The 15,748-nt window shown below is 40.0% G+C and overlaps 1 protein-coding gene across 8 annotated transcripts in view; it reads left to right on the top strand.

Moving 5' to 3' along the window:
- PPP1R9A (protein phosphatase 1 regulatory subunit 9A) overlaps positions 1-15,748 on the top strand; it is a 265,453-nt gene that overhangs the window by 200,590 nt on the left and 49,115 nt on the right. For 6 of the 8 annotated variants that reach the window (XR_012902046.1, XM_075922340.1, XM_075922338.1 and 3 more), the window contains exons 7-12: positions 486-641; positions 1,498-1,542; positions 10,945-10,998; positions 13,267-13,496; positions 15,322-15,418; positions 15,527-15,698. Coding sequence is in view for 7 of the 8 variants with exons in the window: in XM_075922340.1 (XP_075778455.1) it covers positions 486-641; positions 1,498-1,542; positions 10,945-10,998; positions 13,267-13,496; positions 15,322-15,418; positions 15,527-15,698 (754 nt within the window). In the remaining variant the exon portion in view is untranslated. The remainder of the gene's footprint in view (positions 1-485; positions 642-1,497; positions 1,543-10,944; positions 10,999-13,266; positions 13,497-15,321; positions 15,419-15,526; positions 15,699-15,748) is intronic. The other 2 variants (XM_075922342.1, XM_075922344.1) reach the window with 1 other exon arrangement.

The raw sequence follows: 15,748 nt of genomic DNA, 5'->3' as shown, positions 1-15,748 counted from the left end.
TCTATCGACTACTCAACTAGTCAATTAACAGCTAGTTAACATCCTTAGGTTATAAACAACTGCCAGAGATTAGCCCAGCCCTGTCATTTCCATATTGTTAAAAGAGAATGGTTCCCAGCTAGACCTTAGGTAAATAGATGAGAGTAGGGGCCTTACTACGGCAAAAATTGAGAACAGCTAAATTACAGCTTTGTAAAGAGAGGCTGAGTTTTTCTGAAAATGCTCCAGTACTTTTGTTTTTGTTTTCCAGTAATCAGATGCATTAAAACATTATGATTGAGCTGAATTTTTATCATTGAGACTCCTAACTACTTGGGCCAGATCTGAGATAAGATAGCCATTGTTGCGTGCAGAATCCTGTATGTGCACACTTACTAATCTCAGTGGTCACGTGGAAGTGTTCAGGGATTACAGATTTAACTTTTTAATTATAGTGCACATAAGCCAAGAGGAAAACTGAAATATTTTAACTCCATAATATTAAGACAGGAGAATATGCTACAGATGAAGAAGATGAAGACATGGGACCTGTCCTTCCAGGAGGTGACATGGCCATTGAAGTGTTTGATCTTCCTGAAAATGACGACATGTTTTCCCCAACTGAGCTGGACACCAGCAAGCTTGCTCACAAATTCAAAGAGGTAAGGTGGACAGTTGGGCAAGATTTCTGGGACAGCACTGGTTCTAGTAATCTCATTCTTCAATTATTTGGGTTTCTCTGTGAAAAACAGAATTGATTTCCAGCTTATTTGTATAGTCAATAGTTGTAAATGGCTCAAGAAGTCATGCTTGAAATAAGTGAGACCCATTTTCTCAGTTTGTGGCCAGATATCTGTTGTGTTCACAAAGGCTCTGCAAAGCATGAATCGTTAATAGTGTTACTTATTAGAACAATTTACAGTATGATGAATTTTCAACAAAAAAAATCTTTCCATGTCTAAGCACTTTATTTGCAATTTTCAGGGAGGAGGAGAAGCTGTGGGTTACTTCACTAATGGCAGATCGATTGTCTTTTTAAAGGAGCGTTTACTGTGAGAATTGAACATGTAATTCGTTGAGAGACAAATAGACTAAACGTCAGTGAAAATGAATTCACTGGTTCCCTCTACTCCATCACAAACCCACTCTTAGGTGTACTTCAGTGTGACACATCTGGCAGTTAGTTTAAGAAAGGCTCCTTTTTTTGGAGAAGCAGACATGGTGCATGTTTGGGTTGAGATGCTTTGATGGTGCTGTGTGAGGAGGAGGCTTGCCTAGAGCCTGGTAGTACTAAGTCTGGCTTAGGTTAGTGATGTTAGTTGCAGTCAGTGAATCACTCACAAAGTTTGACAGACAATCAGTAGAACCATTGTACGTTAGGTTCTGAACTCTTGGTGTGGTTTGTATTTCCTCTTCTGCAAAGTGTGGTGTCAATAGAAACATTTAGTGCTTCCCATGCGCCAGCAGTAATTGGGCCAAGAACAGTGACAATAAAGTCCATTTTTCTTTTTTAAATAGGGTGAAGATGGAAGGGGTGAGAGCAGCCGGAGCCTCATGGGGGAGGTGAGCGGCAGAACCCTCATGGGCCAGAGGGCAGATTTAAAAGAAAAAGTCTCCCCTGTCCCCCCCAAAAAGCCAGTTCTGTTATTTTCTGTGAATACATATGATTGGCACTGGGAGTTAGACATAGCGAGTAACCAGTTACAGAGTTATTCCTCACTCAGCTGGCTTGTGTCTACACAGCACCCTTAGCTTGAAATAAGCTATCCAATTTGCACTACACAAATAAGTAGCTTTATTTAGAGTGTATTTGGAAACAGCTTATTTTGTAAGTTGGCGCTGTCCGTGTAGCAACAAATTTCAAAATAACTCACTTTTCCAAAATGCCCCTTTTCTCTCGTAGAATGAGGATTACTGAGATGTTGGAATAAGCTGCCCATTATTTCGAAATCTATTTTGAAATAATGGGCTGCTTTAGTAGACACAGAGTAACTATTTTGGGATACTTCCGGTATCCTGAAATAGCTCCACAGTGTAGACGTACCCGTGGTGTCTTCTTCAGACTGTACATGTTTATTGTTCATATGTGTTTCTCCCTGAAAGGAATTTTTCATCACACTTTGACATTGACTCTCATTTTTGTGATGGCCGGTTTTAAAACACCATTTTTTAAATCCCAGATGATAGCTAATGGTGAGTTGCTGTGTTAAATTCCATCCACACTGCTGGCCTGATTCTCCACTACCTTTCATCCCATATAGTTACTGATATCTGTTTGAAATTAATACAGGGTACTTATAAAATACTTCCATTCTGATCTGGTATTACTGTATTTTCATCCATTTTGCTCTCAGTGAATAAAACACTATCCAACTCAAAGCCCCAGTGTAGATGATATCAGAATAAGGGAGTAGGGAATCTACAAATCCAGATGGCTCTAAGAGAGTTTGAGAAGGAAATGTAATCACGTAAATCCTATTTATGTTAGAGCTGAATCTTTGATAGCTAACTCATGTGGTTATAAGCAGAATCTGAGTAAAGCCTTGTTGCTTGTTTACTTACTGAGTGTAATATGATATAACTATGTTTTGTTGACTTAGAGTTAGTTTGTGTTTTTACGGAATTTTCCCTGAATTTGTTCAACACTAAGGGTGTGTCTAGACTACATGCCTCCTTCGACGGAGGCATGTAGATTAGCCAGATCGGAAGAGGGAAATGAAGCCGCGATTAAAATAATTGCGGCTTCATTTAAATTTAAATGGCTGCCCCGATCTGCCGATCAGCTGTTTGTCGGCAGATCGGGGCAGTCTGGACGCGACGTGCCGACAAAGAAGCCTTTCTTCATCGGCACAGGTAAACCTGGTTTCACGAGGCTTACCTGTGCCGATGAAGAAAGGCTTCTTTGTTGGCGCGTCGCGTCCAGACTGCCCCGATCTGCCGACAAACAGCTGATCGGCAGATCGGGGCAGCCATTTAAATTTAAATGAAGCCGCAATTATTTTAATCGCGGCTTCCTTTCCCTCTTCCGATCTGGCTAATCTACATGCCTCCGTCGAAGGAGGCATGTAGTCTAGACACACCCTAAGGGTACATTTACACTGCACCATTATTTTGAGATAACTAGCATTATTTCGAAATAACAATGCAAGCATCTACACAGCCATTCTGTTATTTCAAAATAACAGATAGCTTATTCTGAAATCTGTAAACCTCATTCTACAAAGAATAATGCCTATTCCATAATAGCTATTTTGAAATAAGGCATGTGTAGACACTCTGCTGTTGCTATTTCAAAATAGAATGGCCCTGGTGGGGGGCTAAGTTATTCCTCCCCAGTGCCTCCTGGGGCTTTAAATCGAGATAGCACGTCTACATTAGGGGAGCCTGCCTCATACTAATTTTGAGGCTTCCCTGCAGTGTAGATGTGTTGTTTTAAAATAAGCTATTTTGGAATAACTATTCCAGAAAAGCTTATTTTAAAATAAGCATGCAGTGTAGACATACCCTATATCTGCTACTGGGGCTATTCAAACCCATTCTGGTGTTTCCTGGGATTGTAGTTAGAGAGTAGCTAATCTTAGTCTTATCATGGAGTTGCATGACAATATTGAATAATAGTAGATTTGGTCATAATCTTCAAACATAACAATATGACCTAGTAAGTGTAATTGAATTCATCTGTTGAAGATGAAAATATGCTCAAATAATTTTGGTGTGTCTGTTATTTAGGAACCTTATACTTTTATGTCGTATTTTCCTTTAATAAGGAAATAGAAATACATAGATTTTCTTGATTTAAAAAAAAATGTAATCTGTTTATATTTGTAGGCAAAAATAAAACATAGTTACACGTCCAAGCGCCCTTTGAACTATTTTTGAAGAACTTGAAAAGAGACTTATTTGGGTAGTTTCTTTCCTGTTGCAATATAGGTTGAACCTCTAAAAATCAGGACTCTTTGGTCCAGCAACGTCCGATGGCCCAGAGTCGGGCAGCAGGAGGGCTTTCAGCTGAGGAGTCTGGCCAAAGCCGGCAGCCCTGCCTGTGCCGGTACTGCCAGGGCCAGGAGTCAAGCCAGAGACAGCAGCTCAGCCGGGTCCAGCAGCACCTGCAGCTGGTCCAACAGCAGCCTGACTGGGGCCAGCGACAGCCTCAGCCATATCAGGTCCAGCCTCAGCCATAGCGGGTCCAGCCTCAATCATAGCAGGTCCAGCCTCAGCCTGCCAGGGCTGGCAGGGCCAGAGGTGGCCTCAACAAGGCTGAAGGTAGCCGCAGCAGGGCCAGAGGCAGAAACAGCAGGGCTGACAGTCCATCCAGGGCCAGGATCCTAGCCATGGCTGGCAGCCCAAGCAGAGCAACTGGTCAGGAGCCCAGCTGGGGTCAGCAGCCTAAGTTAGACGGACAACAGTGGCCAGTCCAGGAGGCCAGCGGTCCAGGGTGACAGCTGGAGCTGGGAGTGGAGTTGGAGAGGGGGGCGAAATTGATCTCCCTTAGTCTAGCAAATTCCCTCATTCGGGACCAGTTAGGTCCTGATGGTGCCAGATCAGAGAGATCCAACCTGTACAAAAATGTAACACTTGATATATAATTGAGTATCAGAGAGGTAGCCGTGTTAGTCTGAATCTGCAAAAGCGGCAAGGAGTCCTGTGGCACCTTATAGACTAACCGGTGTTACACTTCGGTTAGTCTATAAGGTGCCACAGGACTCCTTGCCGCTTTTGATATATAAACAGACTCTTTTTGTGATCTTAATCAAATCATTTTAAGATCTTTTTTCTCTTCATAAAGACTAGCTGGCTCTATTCATATTGTTGTGAGGATAAGTTAGTTAATATTTGTAAAGGACTTTTGCAGCTGAAATACTTTATATTATATAAGTACCATTGTTAATGATCCCAGATAGCACCAGACAAACATGATGATATATATAAAAATCTGAAATATCTGAAATAATGTTTGTGCACCAAGAATATGCATAGCATTGTATAAAACAGTGTTTCCCAACCAGGGTTCCGCAGAACCCTGGGGTTCCGCAGACCATCATCAGGGGTTCCGCGAGAAATTATGGAATAAATAAATAAAAGTAATTTTTCTTACAATGTAAGCTGACACACACACACACACACACACACACACACACACACACACACACACATATACAGCTCTTTACAAATAACTTTTCTTGACAATAATTTAGCAGTAATTGAATTGCGCTCCTCACTGTCAACTTTTTCTGGCCAAGCAAACGTTTTCATAGGTAGGGGTTCCTCGGGATAGGAAAAATTATTTTAGGGATCCTCCATGGGAAAAAGGTTGGGAGTCACTGGTATATAATATAGAAACATGCATGCTCCATTCCCCCAAGGAACATACATATAATATTATATCTATGATCTAGATTTGCTTGCCAAACCATTTTCCTAGCCTCTTATTTAGTGGTAAAACAGAAATATACTAAAATGTCCATTACATCTGTGCCTTCAGTCAAAAGTAAGAATATATTTCTCTCTGCATTGCATAACATAGATCCTTTTATCCAAACAAAAGCACTCAATATGTGAGAAAAGTCTCTGCTTCTATTTCTACCTCAGTGGGATCTGCTGAACCATGTACTGATTCAATGATCTGACTGAGTGACCAGTATTCATTTTTTACTTAATAAATGAAAACATAAAAATAACAGATAAGAACCATCTGTACCTGACCAGATTGTAATTTATGCAACAGTTTGGGGTTTGCTTGTTTGTTTCATATAAGTCTCTTTAATGATAGTCTAAATATAGTTTGCAGACTTGTGAGCTTCTATAGAAGGAATGCAGAGGAGCTGCAAGCAGATGACCCAAAACATCAAATTGTGAACTTTCCTTTGCATCATCACCTTTGGGTGGACATAGCCTAATACAGCCGTCCTTCCCATCATCTCATCTTACCCCAAGGCAGTGAGATCGATGATGTATGTGAAGGTTCACAAACACCATATTTCTGAGGTGGCTCTCTTCTAATTTTTATTGTTCTTGCTCCAGCCTCAGGACAAATTATATTTGTATCTCACTCGCAATCACCAGTCTCATCCAGGCCTTGCAGTGCAGGGACCCAGGTGTGAAGGAGTTTAGATGTCTGACACATTATGGATGCTTTTTGCAGATACTCAACATAGCATCTCCCTTACAACTTCTCTATTCCTATCTGACCAGAGACAGAAGCATCCAAAAATTGCTCCATTCCTGACATAGTGTTTGAAGGGTAGAAGGCCAACTTTGAAGGAACTGTGGCAGTGAGGATCACTGATTAAGCACTGTGTGGGAACTAGTGCCAGTGTCAGGGAACAGCTGTGACTGCTGGTCCAGCCACTGGTAGCTGCATGACTGTTGTGTGTCCCAGTCTAGAGTGAACAGTTTGTCCGTCTTCCCCCTTTCACCTGTTTAATATTCTGCTACACAGATAAAGTGGCCTTTACACAGCTAAAGTGAAATAAGTGAATGGCTAGCCTAAACTATATGTTCCAATTAGACCTAGGAAGACACATGTTTCTGTTTCATCTGACTCCTTCCTAACTTTGCAATTGCATAAAAAAAAGATATGGAAAAAAAGTCTGTACTCTCAGAAACATTCTCTTTGCCACCTGTTCTCATCCTCTCTTTCTCAGGATGTTGACTTCCTTAATGTCTCAAAACCATTGATTGGAAGCAGAATATGCAAGAACATTCAAAGAGTGCATTATTGGCAAGAACTCAGTTTCCTCCTTCTACATTCTCGACCCAATTATGCAGTCCTCTATGCAAGAAACTTCAATTGGTTGCAGAATTAGGGCCAATGTGCATGCAGAGAAATTCTGATATTTCTGTTAGTCTTATCAAATCAGGAATGGCGGGTCACAGCATATAACTTACAATTTTAGTTCGGCGTCGTTATGATCCACTCATCTGTGTTGGCTTATTGATACTCAATTGTGTAAGCAGTTAGCTCTCAGGAGAGCTTCCCATGGATATTGTTTCTTTCTTTTTAATCATAAAATAAAGGTGAGTCATCTAATTTTGTGGAAAAGTTTTGAGTCTCCAAGTAATGGAAAACTCTTTTTAAATTATAAATCTAGATGTTCAGCTGGTGTCAATCGGCATAAGTGATATTCTGATTTATACCATCCAAGGATCTGGTCCATACTCTTTCCTCTCCTACCTTTGAAATAGGAGGAATTCTTGTTGAAGGAAGTACCCACAATAATATAATATATATAATAATATATTATATATAATAATATAATATAATATCATACAATAATGCAAAAGCACCACATTTTTGTCAGTTGATCTATAAATAACATACTTAGCACAAAGCCATAAAAATAAGGAATGAAAAATAAGGTGACCAACTGTACATACCTTGAACTCTTGTATCAGAAAACATACACATCTGACCATTTGCACAACCTACATATATACTTCAACTTTATTTCTGTCCCAGTACAGTAGAGAAGTCTGCCTTTCAGCATCAGTTTAAAAAAGCTTATTACCATCATCACATACAGACCATATTTGCTTTCTACTGTTCTTTCTGCTCAATTCTGGACAGTCACACCAACACTGCCTATTGTCAGTTGTCCCCAGTACTGTGCCAAAGCTAGAGCCTAATGGGGGATGGGCGAGTGGGAATGTGTAGAGTTAGATCTGTAATAGCAGCAGCTATTATTTTTATGAAGCAAAGTATCTACATGCCAGCACCTTGTTGTGAATGTGTTGCCTCTGAGCCAGCTGGGCCCTGTCAGAACCATGCTGGTGTTGATCAAAGTTAGAGATATAATAGTGTAGTCGATTAACCGATAGACTATAGACAAATATGCATCCCCTGCCTCTACATTTTTTAGCAGGCTGGCCAGCAGCGCCAGGTCTGAGACCTACCCCTGCTGCAGCTCTGCATTTTAAGTGTATTAAGAGCCAGGTGGGCAGGCAGCCTGGCTCATTTCCAGCTTGTGCCAAATCTGGGAACTCAGACCACTGTCTCCCTCGCCCCAGACAGGGACTATGCCACCCTGTACTGCTGTTTCCGCATCAGAGGCAGCAGCACAGGGCGGCAGGCTGCCAGTCCACAAGGGAAGCTAGTTTTTAAACTAGCTCCCCTCATGGACCAGCTCCCACCTGGCACCCCATGCTGCTGCCTCTCTGATACAGAGGCAGCAGCGTGGGGTGGCAGGGGGCTCCTTGGGAGTGGGGCCAGAGCGCACTGGCTGCGGGCCCCACCTCCAGGGCCTATAGAATAGTCAAGTATCCAATAAGAATTCATGAGGTTAATCGACTATTGAGTTAACCGATATTTAAAATCCCTAATCATAGTAGCTGTTGATTTTGCCACAGATCCTGTTCTTAGAAATGTATGCAGCGAGCTCAAGAGCTCTGGCACTGAACCGACTGATCTGTTTTATAGACATCCTGCTCACCAAGAAAGCAGCCATTCCTTTTGCCATAGATAATCTTCTCCAACGTTAGCACAAATGGCTTGAGAATAGGAAAATCCAGTGCCCATATTTCATGCTGGTCCCCAGCTTCAGCTGCAAGAAACATTACTGCATGTGACAAAAAGACAGTGTTGTGCCCCTCTCCTGGAGTGTTCCAAAAGGCTCCCACCTATCACATTAGAAAATGGAAGTAGCTAATGTAAATCATGTTGTCCAGAGACTAAGCATGATGTATAAAATTTCAGTTCTGTTGAATACCATAATTTTTGTTAATAAAATAAATTACATACCTGGACAGACGTCCAAACCCTCCCTATATACAGCAAGCCTGCTGACTGGGGGCAGAAGGGTCAATTGCCTTGGGACCCAGCGATTCAAAGAGGTCTGGGGCTCCCAGCTGCTGCTATTGTGGCCTTGGCAGCACCCAGAGACCCAGGCCCTTTAAATCACCACCAGAACACTGCGCTGTGCACTCTGACTGGTGACTGGCTCTGAGAGCTGGGGGAGTGTGAAGGGTTGACTGCCTGTGGCCCTCTAAAAGCTGGGCCCACCCAACTTTTCCAGAGGCCTGCGTGGGATATCAGCTCCCCTGTGTACAGACTTTTGAACCTTGTTTTGGTTAGATTTGGAAATTTACAAAAATTACTTGAAAATTATCAGAAAATGTAAGGATCTGGAGCAGATTCACTATGTTTTTCATACAAAGGAAAGAGGCTGGCTGCTTTAAGTACAACCTTAACCATGATGTAACTACCATTCAACCTTCACGATCTATAAAGATTAAGGTATCTTGGAATAAAATTGTGCTTGGGTAAATATAGGCATTATTTTGAAAATATAAATATATATTTTAAATAACAATCCATCTCTCTCCATGGGACTCCCCACAGTCACAGGTGGTCCAGTGAAACTCTAGCGTATCTAAATTATAGATTTAGGGCTTGTCTTCATTGCACTTGTTCTCTTGAACTGTACCTAAAGTTTTGATTCTAAACTGACTCCAGTATGCACACAGAAATCTCTAGTTTGAGTTAAGTGGCATTTTAAACTAAAGCTTAGATGGTCCATCAGATATAGCAGAGGTGGGGAAGCTAAGGCCTGGGGGCTGATTGTGGCTCCTGGTTTGCCTGAATATGGTCAGTGAGGTTCAGGGCTCCCCCCTAGCATTGGGGAGTCTGAGCTGGCGCTGCAGCCCTCTCCTTACCTTCCCCCCACACCCCACTTCAGTCCTGGAGCACACAAAATCTACAAACCCTGGGACCTTCCTAGATTCTGGTGTGCGAGGGGAGTGTCTTTCTCCTTCCTTTCTCCATTTCAATCAGGGGCCACGTCATTGAGGTGGGATTTGAGGATTTTTTAAGGTTCCCCACCCCTGAGAGATAGGTTGGGGCTTGAATACTGCTGATGCTCCAGCTAATAATGCAGTGGGAATTCAGCTATGGGTTTTAGCTCAGATTAGCACTGCACATGAAATGCCAGTCCAGTCATTCTGTGCAGCTCAAAGGTAGCATTGTCAAATGGCTGCCCTCACTCAAATTAGTCTAACTTAAGTGGAGTAAACTTGAGTTGCAGTGGAGACACGCCCTATGGCTACGTCTACACTGGCATGATTTTCCGAAAATGCTTTTAAAGGAAAAGCTTTCTGTTAAAAGCATTTTCGGAAAAGCACGTCTAGATTGGCAGGATGCTTTTCCGCAAAAGCACTTTTTGCGGAAAAGCGTCCGTGGCCAATCTAGACGCGGTTTTCCTCAAAAAGGCCCCGATCGCCATTTTCGCGATAGGGGCTTTTTTGCGGAAAACAGTACTGTGCTGTTTACACTGGCCCTCTTGCGCAAATGATTTGCTCAAGAGGGCTTTTGCCTGAACGGGAGCAGCACAGTATTTCCGCAAGAATACTGACGATCTTACATGAGATCGTCAGTGTTCTTGCGGAAATTCAAATAGCCAGTGTAGACAGCTGGCAAGTTTTTCTGCAAAATCAGATGATTTTGCGGAAAAACTTACCAGTCTAGACACAGCCTATGAGAAGATCACCACATTTCCATCTCCTTGTATGCATGGAATCCTCCTGGAAATTTTCTCTATCATTTGGAGCTATTACATCATCTGTTTCTGTATTTGTTTCTGTGACTTGCTTACTTACTCCAATCAGCGGGATTTTCTAAGAACTTCAGCTTGCACTGGGACATTTTCACATGCAAATCAGAGGAGAGCAAAACAGAGTAAGAATAGACTAACTCTCTTTTTTTTTTAAGGTGCAAGATGTTTCTTTTTGCCAGACAGATTGAGTGTTCTAATCTGAAATTATGAGTGGTTAGTCAAAACCCTATCTTTAATTAGGTTGCAAAGACTGAGTCATTTTGCAAGCTAGACATTTTAATTTACAATGTACTGCACTGCAGCACTTCTCTAGGCCTTCTGCTGTGTAATAAGGTATTCAACTGGCAATACATGCTTTAAAAATATTGGAGCACTCCATCTCTTAGTTCACTTGTTTGTTTTCTGCTTTCAATTTTAGTTGCAAATCAAACATGCAGTTACAGAGGCAGAGATTCAAAAGCTGAAGACAAAGGTAAGGATCAATACATAGTTAATTCCTGCTGTTGTTTTTTTTCTTTTTATCTGATGGAAAAGACACATATCTGGATGTAAACCAAAGCTTTTATTAGGAAAGACAAATTAAAATGAAACTCAGTTAAAGCTTGTTTGTGTCTAAATCTTCTAGGAGAAGTTTTAATAAAATCTAAAGCATAACTATTGAGATATTGCTACAATAATTAGTTTTGAGTAAATGTGAGTGCTAAGTAATAAAATACTGAAATTTTTTTAGCTTTATGCTGTACTTATCATTTTCTTTAACAATACCATAAATTATATTTTGATTGAATTGCAGCCTTCTTAATAGTTTTCTGGTCCGCAGAGATCTGTAGACTATTTTTTTCTTCCTCCTAAGACTTTTGCTATTTTCCTTTCAATCAACTATTAATTTATTTGAAAGGATTTAATACAATATTGGCTTTTTGCACACAAGAGAAACTATTGAATACAATTTAAAATGTGATAAATTGCAAAAATGGGTTGATTTTGTAGAGGAAATTATCTCACAATTGGTTCTTAACAATTTTATTGTATTTGTTAATGTACAGAAAATGTATTTTCTTATATTTGAATTTTTATACCTGTGTAACCTTTATGAGGAGTTTGGTTTATAATTATTCTGTTGTTGAGTAATAGGTCTTATGATATATTATGTACATCACAGAAGAAAATAAAAAGAAGACAAAAGAGCAATTTTTAAAATTTAAAAAGCATTCAGCTGATTTTTTTTTCTTACGAACGTCTAGACCCCTCGTATAATTGACTTAGTATTTATGAAATAGATCTGCTAAGGTTACTATTAAAAGGAAATTGTAATTTTATTTCATTTTATGTAAACTCTCATTTTCCTTCATTTTAGAAAGCCAGAAATGTCTTCCTTTCTTTTCAGTTTAGGCTCTGATCCAACAATTGCATCAACATACCTACATCTTTGCACCCATGCACAGTCCCATTGATTTCCTTGTAATACATCCTGGGTGTAGGCATTCACCTCTGCATATCCAGTTGCAGGATTCATTATCTTTTTTTTTTTTAGTAACACATTTTTCCTTGACCTTTTGAATAGATCCATGGCTATTTTTGGTTAAAGTATCAGTAAAACAGTAAGTTGGTTCACATGTTATTATGCATATACATTATTTATGATATCAGCACAGCTTTGCCAGTACAAGTTAACTGCTGTTGATAAGTAAATAGGTGGTGCATAAAACATTATTTGCTTTTTGCAAATTGTAGGATCTTCAATATCTGCAAGGTCCTGAGCAATCTAGCTCTGATCCAGCCAAGCACTTAAGCCTGCAGTTGTTATTATTATTAATAATACTACTAATAATTAATATATAGATTTTACCTAGCACTTTTCTTCCATAGATATTAAATCACATTTAAAAGAATTAACTATTTTGAATTTATTGGGTAAAATCCTGACTCTGTTGGACCAATAGAAAAACTCCCATTCACTTCAGTGGGGAACATCAATGTGCTTAAAGTTAATCATGTGCATTAGTGATTGGCTGGATTATGGAATGAGTAGTCAGCCCTCTTCAAGACAGAGACCTGTAATATAATGGACATTTTTTATCAGTATAATCTTTTTGGTGATTTAAAAAATAAGCCAAGTTTAAACTAGAACCAAGCTTTTCCTATTCTTATAACAGTTTTTAAAATTAAGTGCTGCACTAGGTTTAAAATTTGTTGGTTCAATTTAAAAAAATCCAAATTAATATTTTATATGAGCTCTGCTAATACTTCTGTCCATGTATTAAGATACTGATCTGCCTTTTTTAACTTTCTAAATTACACTGATAGTGAATAAGAAATTATCTTTCTGTGAAAACTGGTGCATTAAATTGGAAGTTCAAAAGAGTTTATAATTTCTAACATACCGTTCAGATACACGAGATAAAATACACTCCTGGTGCTGTACTTTGTCCCAGGCACATGACCAGAATGCACCCACATTAGAAAGCTGGAATTTTAAAAATGCTACCACATTCCATAGGAGCACTGAAGCTGCAGTGGAAGCCCGGAGCAAAAGACTCAAATTAATTTAAGCTTATTCATTCTTTTGTGATGAATAGGTATAAGAATGTTCTCATTATGCAGGAATACTCTTCACATTAGTAATTCACAACCTTTATAATCAATACTGTTTTGCACTCCTGTTACTTTGAAATACTGTCTTGAATTACTGATTTTAATGCAGCTTTTTACTCTTAACCCATTGTATTTCTGTATCTAGCTACAGGCTGCAGAGAATGAGAAAGTGAGGTGGGAACTAGAGAAGACCCAGCTCCAACAGAATATTGAGGAGAATAAGGAAAGGATGATGAAACTAGAGAGTTATTGGATTGAGGCCCAAACGCTGTGTCACACTGTGAATGAACACCTCAAAGAGACTCAAAGCCAATATCAAGCTCTGGAGAAGAAATACAACAAAGCAAAGAAATTGATCAAGGACTTTCAGCAAAAGTAAGTAGCTGCTACAGGCCAAAGATTAAATTAGTGTACAGATAGAGAATGTTTGTTGTATAACTGTATTTCTCTTGAAATATGACACCCAGTGTTACAGATAAACATTTTTCACTTTGCTACCATCAAAACCATTGTGCTTTTTATTACTGAAAAATGTCAGCATTGTGCATATTTTCAATGAATAACAGTGAATTAATTTGCAGTATTCCTCCTTGGAGTTTGAGAGCCATATTTGCAGCAGTTTGTTATGATGATGTTGCATACGTTTGACCAAGCATGTTGTCAGCATCTTACTACAAAGAGACTTTAACACCACCTTACAGAGGGAGACTTCAGAATTGTTATTTATGCAAAAATTTGACACGTTGCGAATGGGCCTTAGTCGAGATGATAATTATCTTACACATTACAAAGACCGCCTCCCCACCTTTTGATATTTGTACTGTCCCCATATTAGCCGCTTAATTGGCTCTTACAGTAAGCAATTTCCTCCTTCCTCGTCGTTTCCGCCCCTTGCCCCCACCTTCTGTTCTATGTAGCTGATTTGTTAGTTGGTAAATTTTTTACCTTCTTCCATTGTATCCCTCTGTTATAAAATGGTCATGCCTATTCACTTTCAGAATATGATCTGAAGAAGTGGGTCTGCCCCACAGAAGCTGATCGCCTAATAAACTATTTTGTTAGTCTTTAAAGTGCTACGTGACTGCTTTTTTGTTTTACCAAGATGAGACTAACATGGCTACCTCTTTGTGATAGTCATTTTCATGTCTAACAGAGCTATTCCATCCCAATTGTAACTGCAAATTCTTCAAGAGAGACTTCCCTGTGGGTGCTCCAGAGCAGGTGTCAGTGCTCTCCAGCACTGCAAACCAAGCTCTTCAAAGCAGTGCCTAGGCGGACCACACATGCACGGCAGCAAGGCATCTGAGCTCCACACAGTGCAATCGTGCTTGTGCAGCCACCCTCCCCTCAGTTCCTCCTTACCATCTGTGGCTTAAGATGGAGCTCAGCAGTGCTCTTCTCTCAGAGTCATTCTCAGCAAAGAAGTAGTTTGTTTTCACCCGTTCTCGTTGTTCTTTCCTTCACTGCTCATATTCCACCTACCTTCATCCGAGCCTGATGGACATCTCTCTCTCGAAGAGGAGGTTATTCACCTTTAGCAGTAACAGACATTCTTCTAGATTAGCGTCCCTGTAGGTGCTCCACCACCCTCCTTTTCTCCCCTATACTTCGGAGACTTCTTTTTCCACTAGCCAGGTTTCTGGGTAGAGAAGGAACCAAGGGGAGGGTGGCTGCGCATGTGCAATTGTATCGCGCAGCGCTCGCACGCCCTGCTGCTGTGCATGCGTGGCCCCCCTAGGCACTGCTTTGAGCTGGAATGCACCAACACCTGCTCTGGAGCACCCACAGGGATGCTCATCTCCAAGAATGCTAGTTACGGCTAAAGGTAAGTAACCTCCTTTTTCAACATAACCAGAATTAATGATGCTTTATAAATTCAAATTATGAGAAAGTTAATTTAGTTTATCACTGTTTCAACACAATTATTGTTAACAGTTTGAATAAGTGGGATTCTTTCCTTAGTTTCCACAAAATTATTACAGTTTTTTTCATTTGGTTTGGTAATAACTGCTTACTTGTTTTCTCCTACTTACAGCTGCATGTATATCATTATCAGATTAGTATCAAACCTCCTGTTAACCAAGGATAATTTTTTTAAATAAATGGGTATATTGATGTGCATTGTGCCAGTAAATGTGTTAATTTCCTGGTTGAATCTGTGATTGCTTTGATACCAGCAATGTATTTTTTTTCTCTTAAGAGAGCTTGACTTCATCAAACGTCAAGAAGCTGAGCGAAAAAAAATAGAAGAACTGGAGAAAGCGCACATTGCAGAGGTTCAAGGTTTACAAGCTCGTGTGAGTAATGTTCACTCAAAAGTCTGAAGACTAAGATAATGCTGTCTGATAGTCTGAAAAAAAATGCTAGTTATTCATTAGGCTAATAAATTGATGTATTTCTCTTAGATTAGAGACTTGGAAGCTGAAGTTTTCCGGCTGCTAAAACAAAATGGGAGCCAGGTTAACAATAACAATAACATTTTTGAAAGGCAAACATCTTTTGGAGAAGTTTCCAGAGGAGATCCAGTGGAGACCCTAGACGTAGAACAAGTGTCTTGTCTGGATGGCTTAAGTCAAGGTTTGTTTGAACCAACCCAAAACTCCTAACTTAATTTAACTTGCTGTGTA

Source organism: Pelodiscus sinensis, chromosome 2 (assembly GCF_049634645.1).
Source record: "Pelodiscus sinensis isolate JC-2024 chromosome 2, ASM4963464v1, whole genome shotgun sequence".
NCBI lineage: Eukaryota > Metazoa > Chordata > Testudines > Trionychidae > Pelodiscus > Pelodiscus sinensis.
This window is presented reverse-complemented; position numbering and strand designations above follow the sequence as displayed.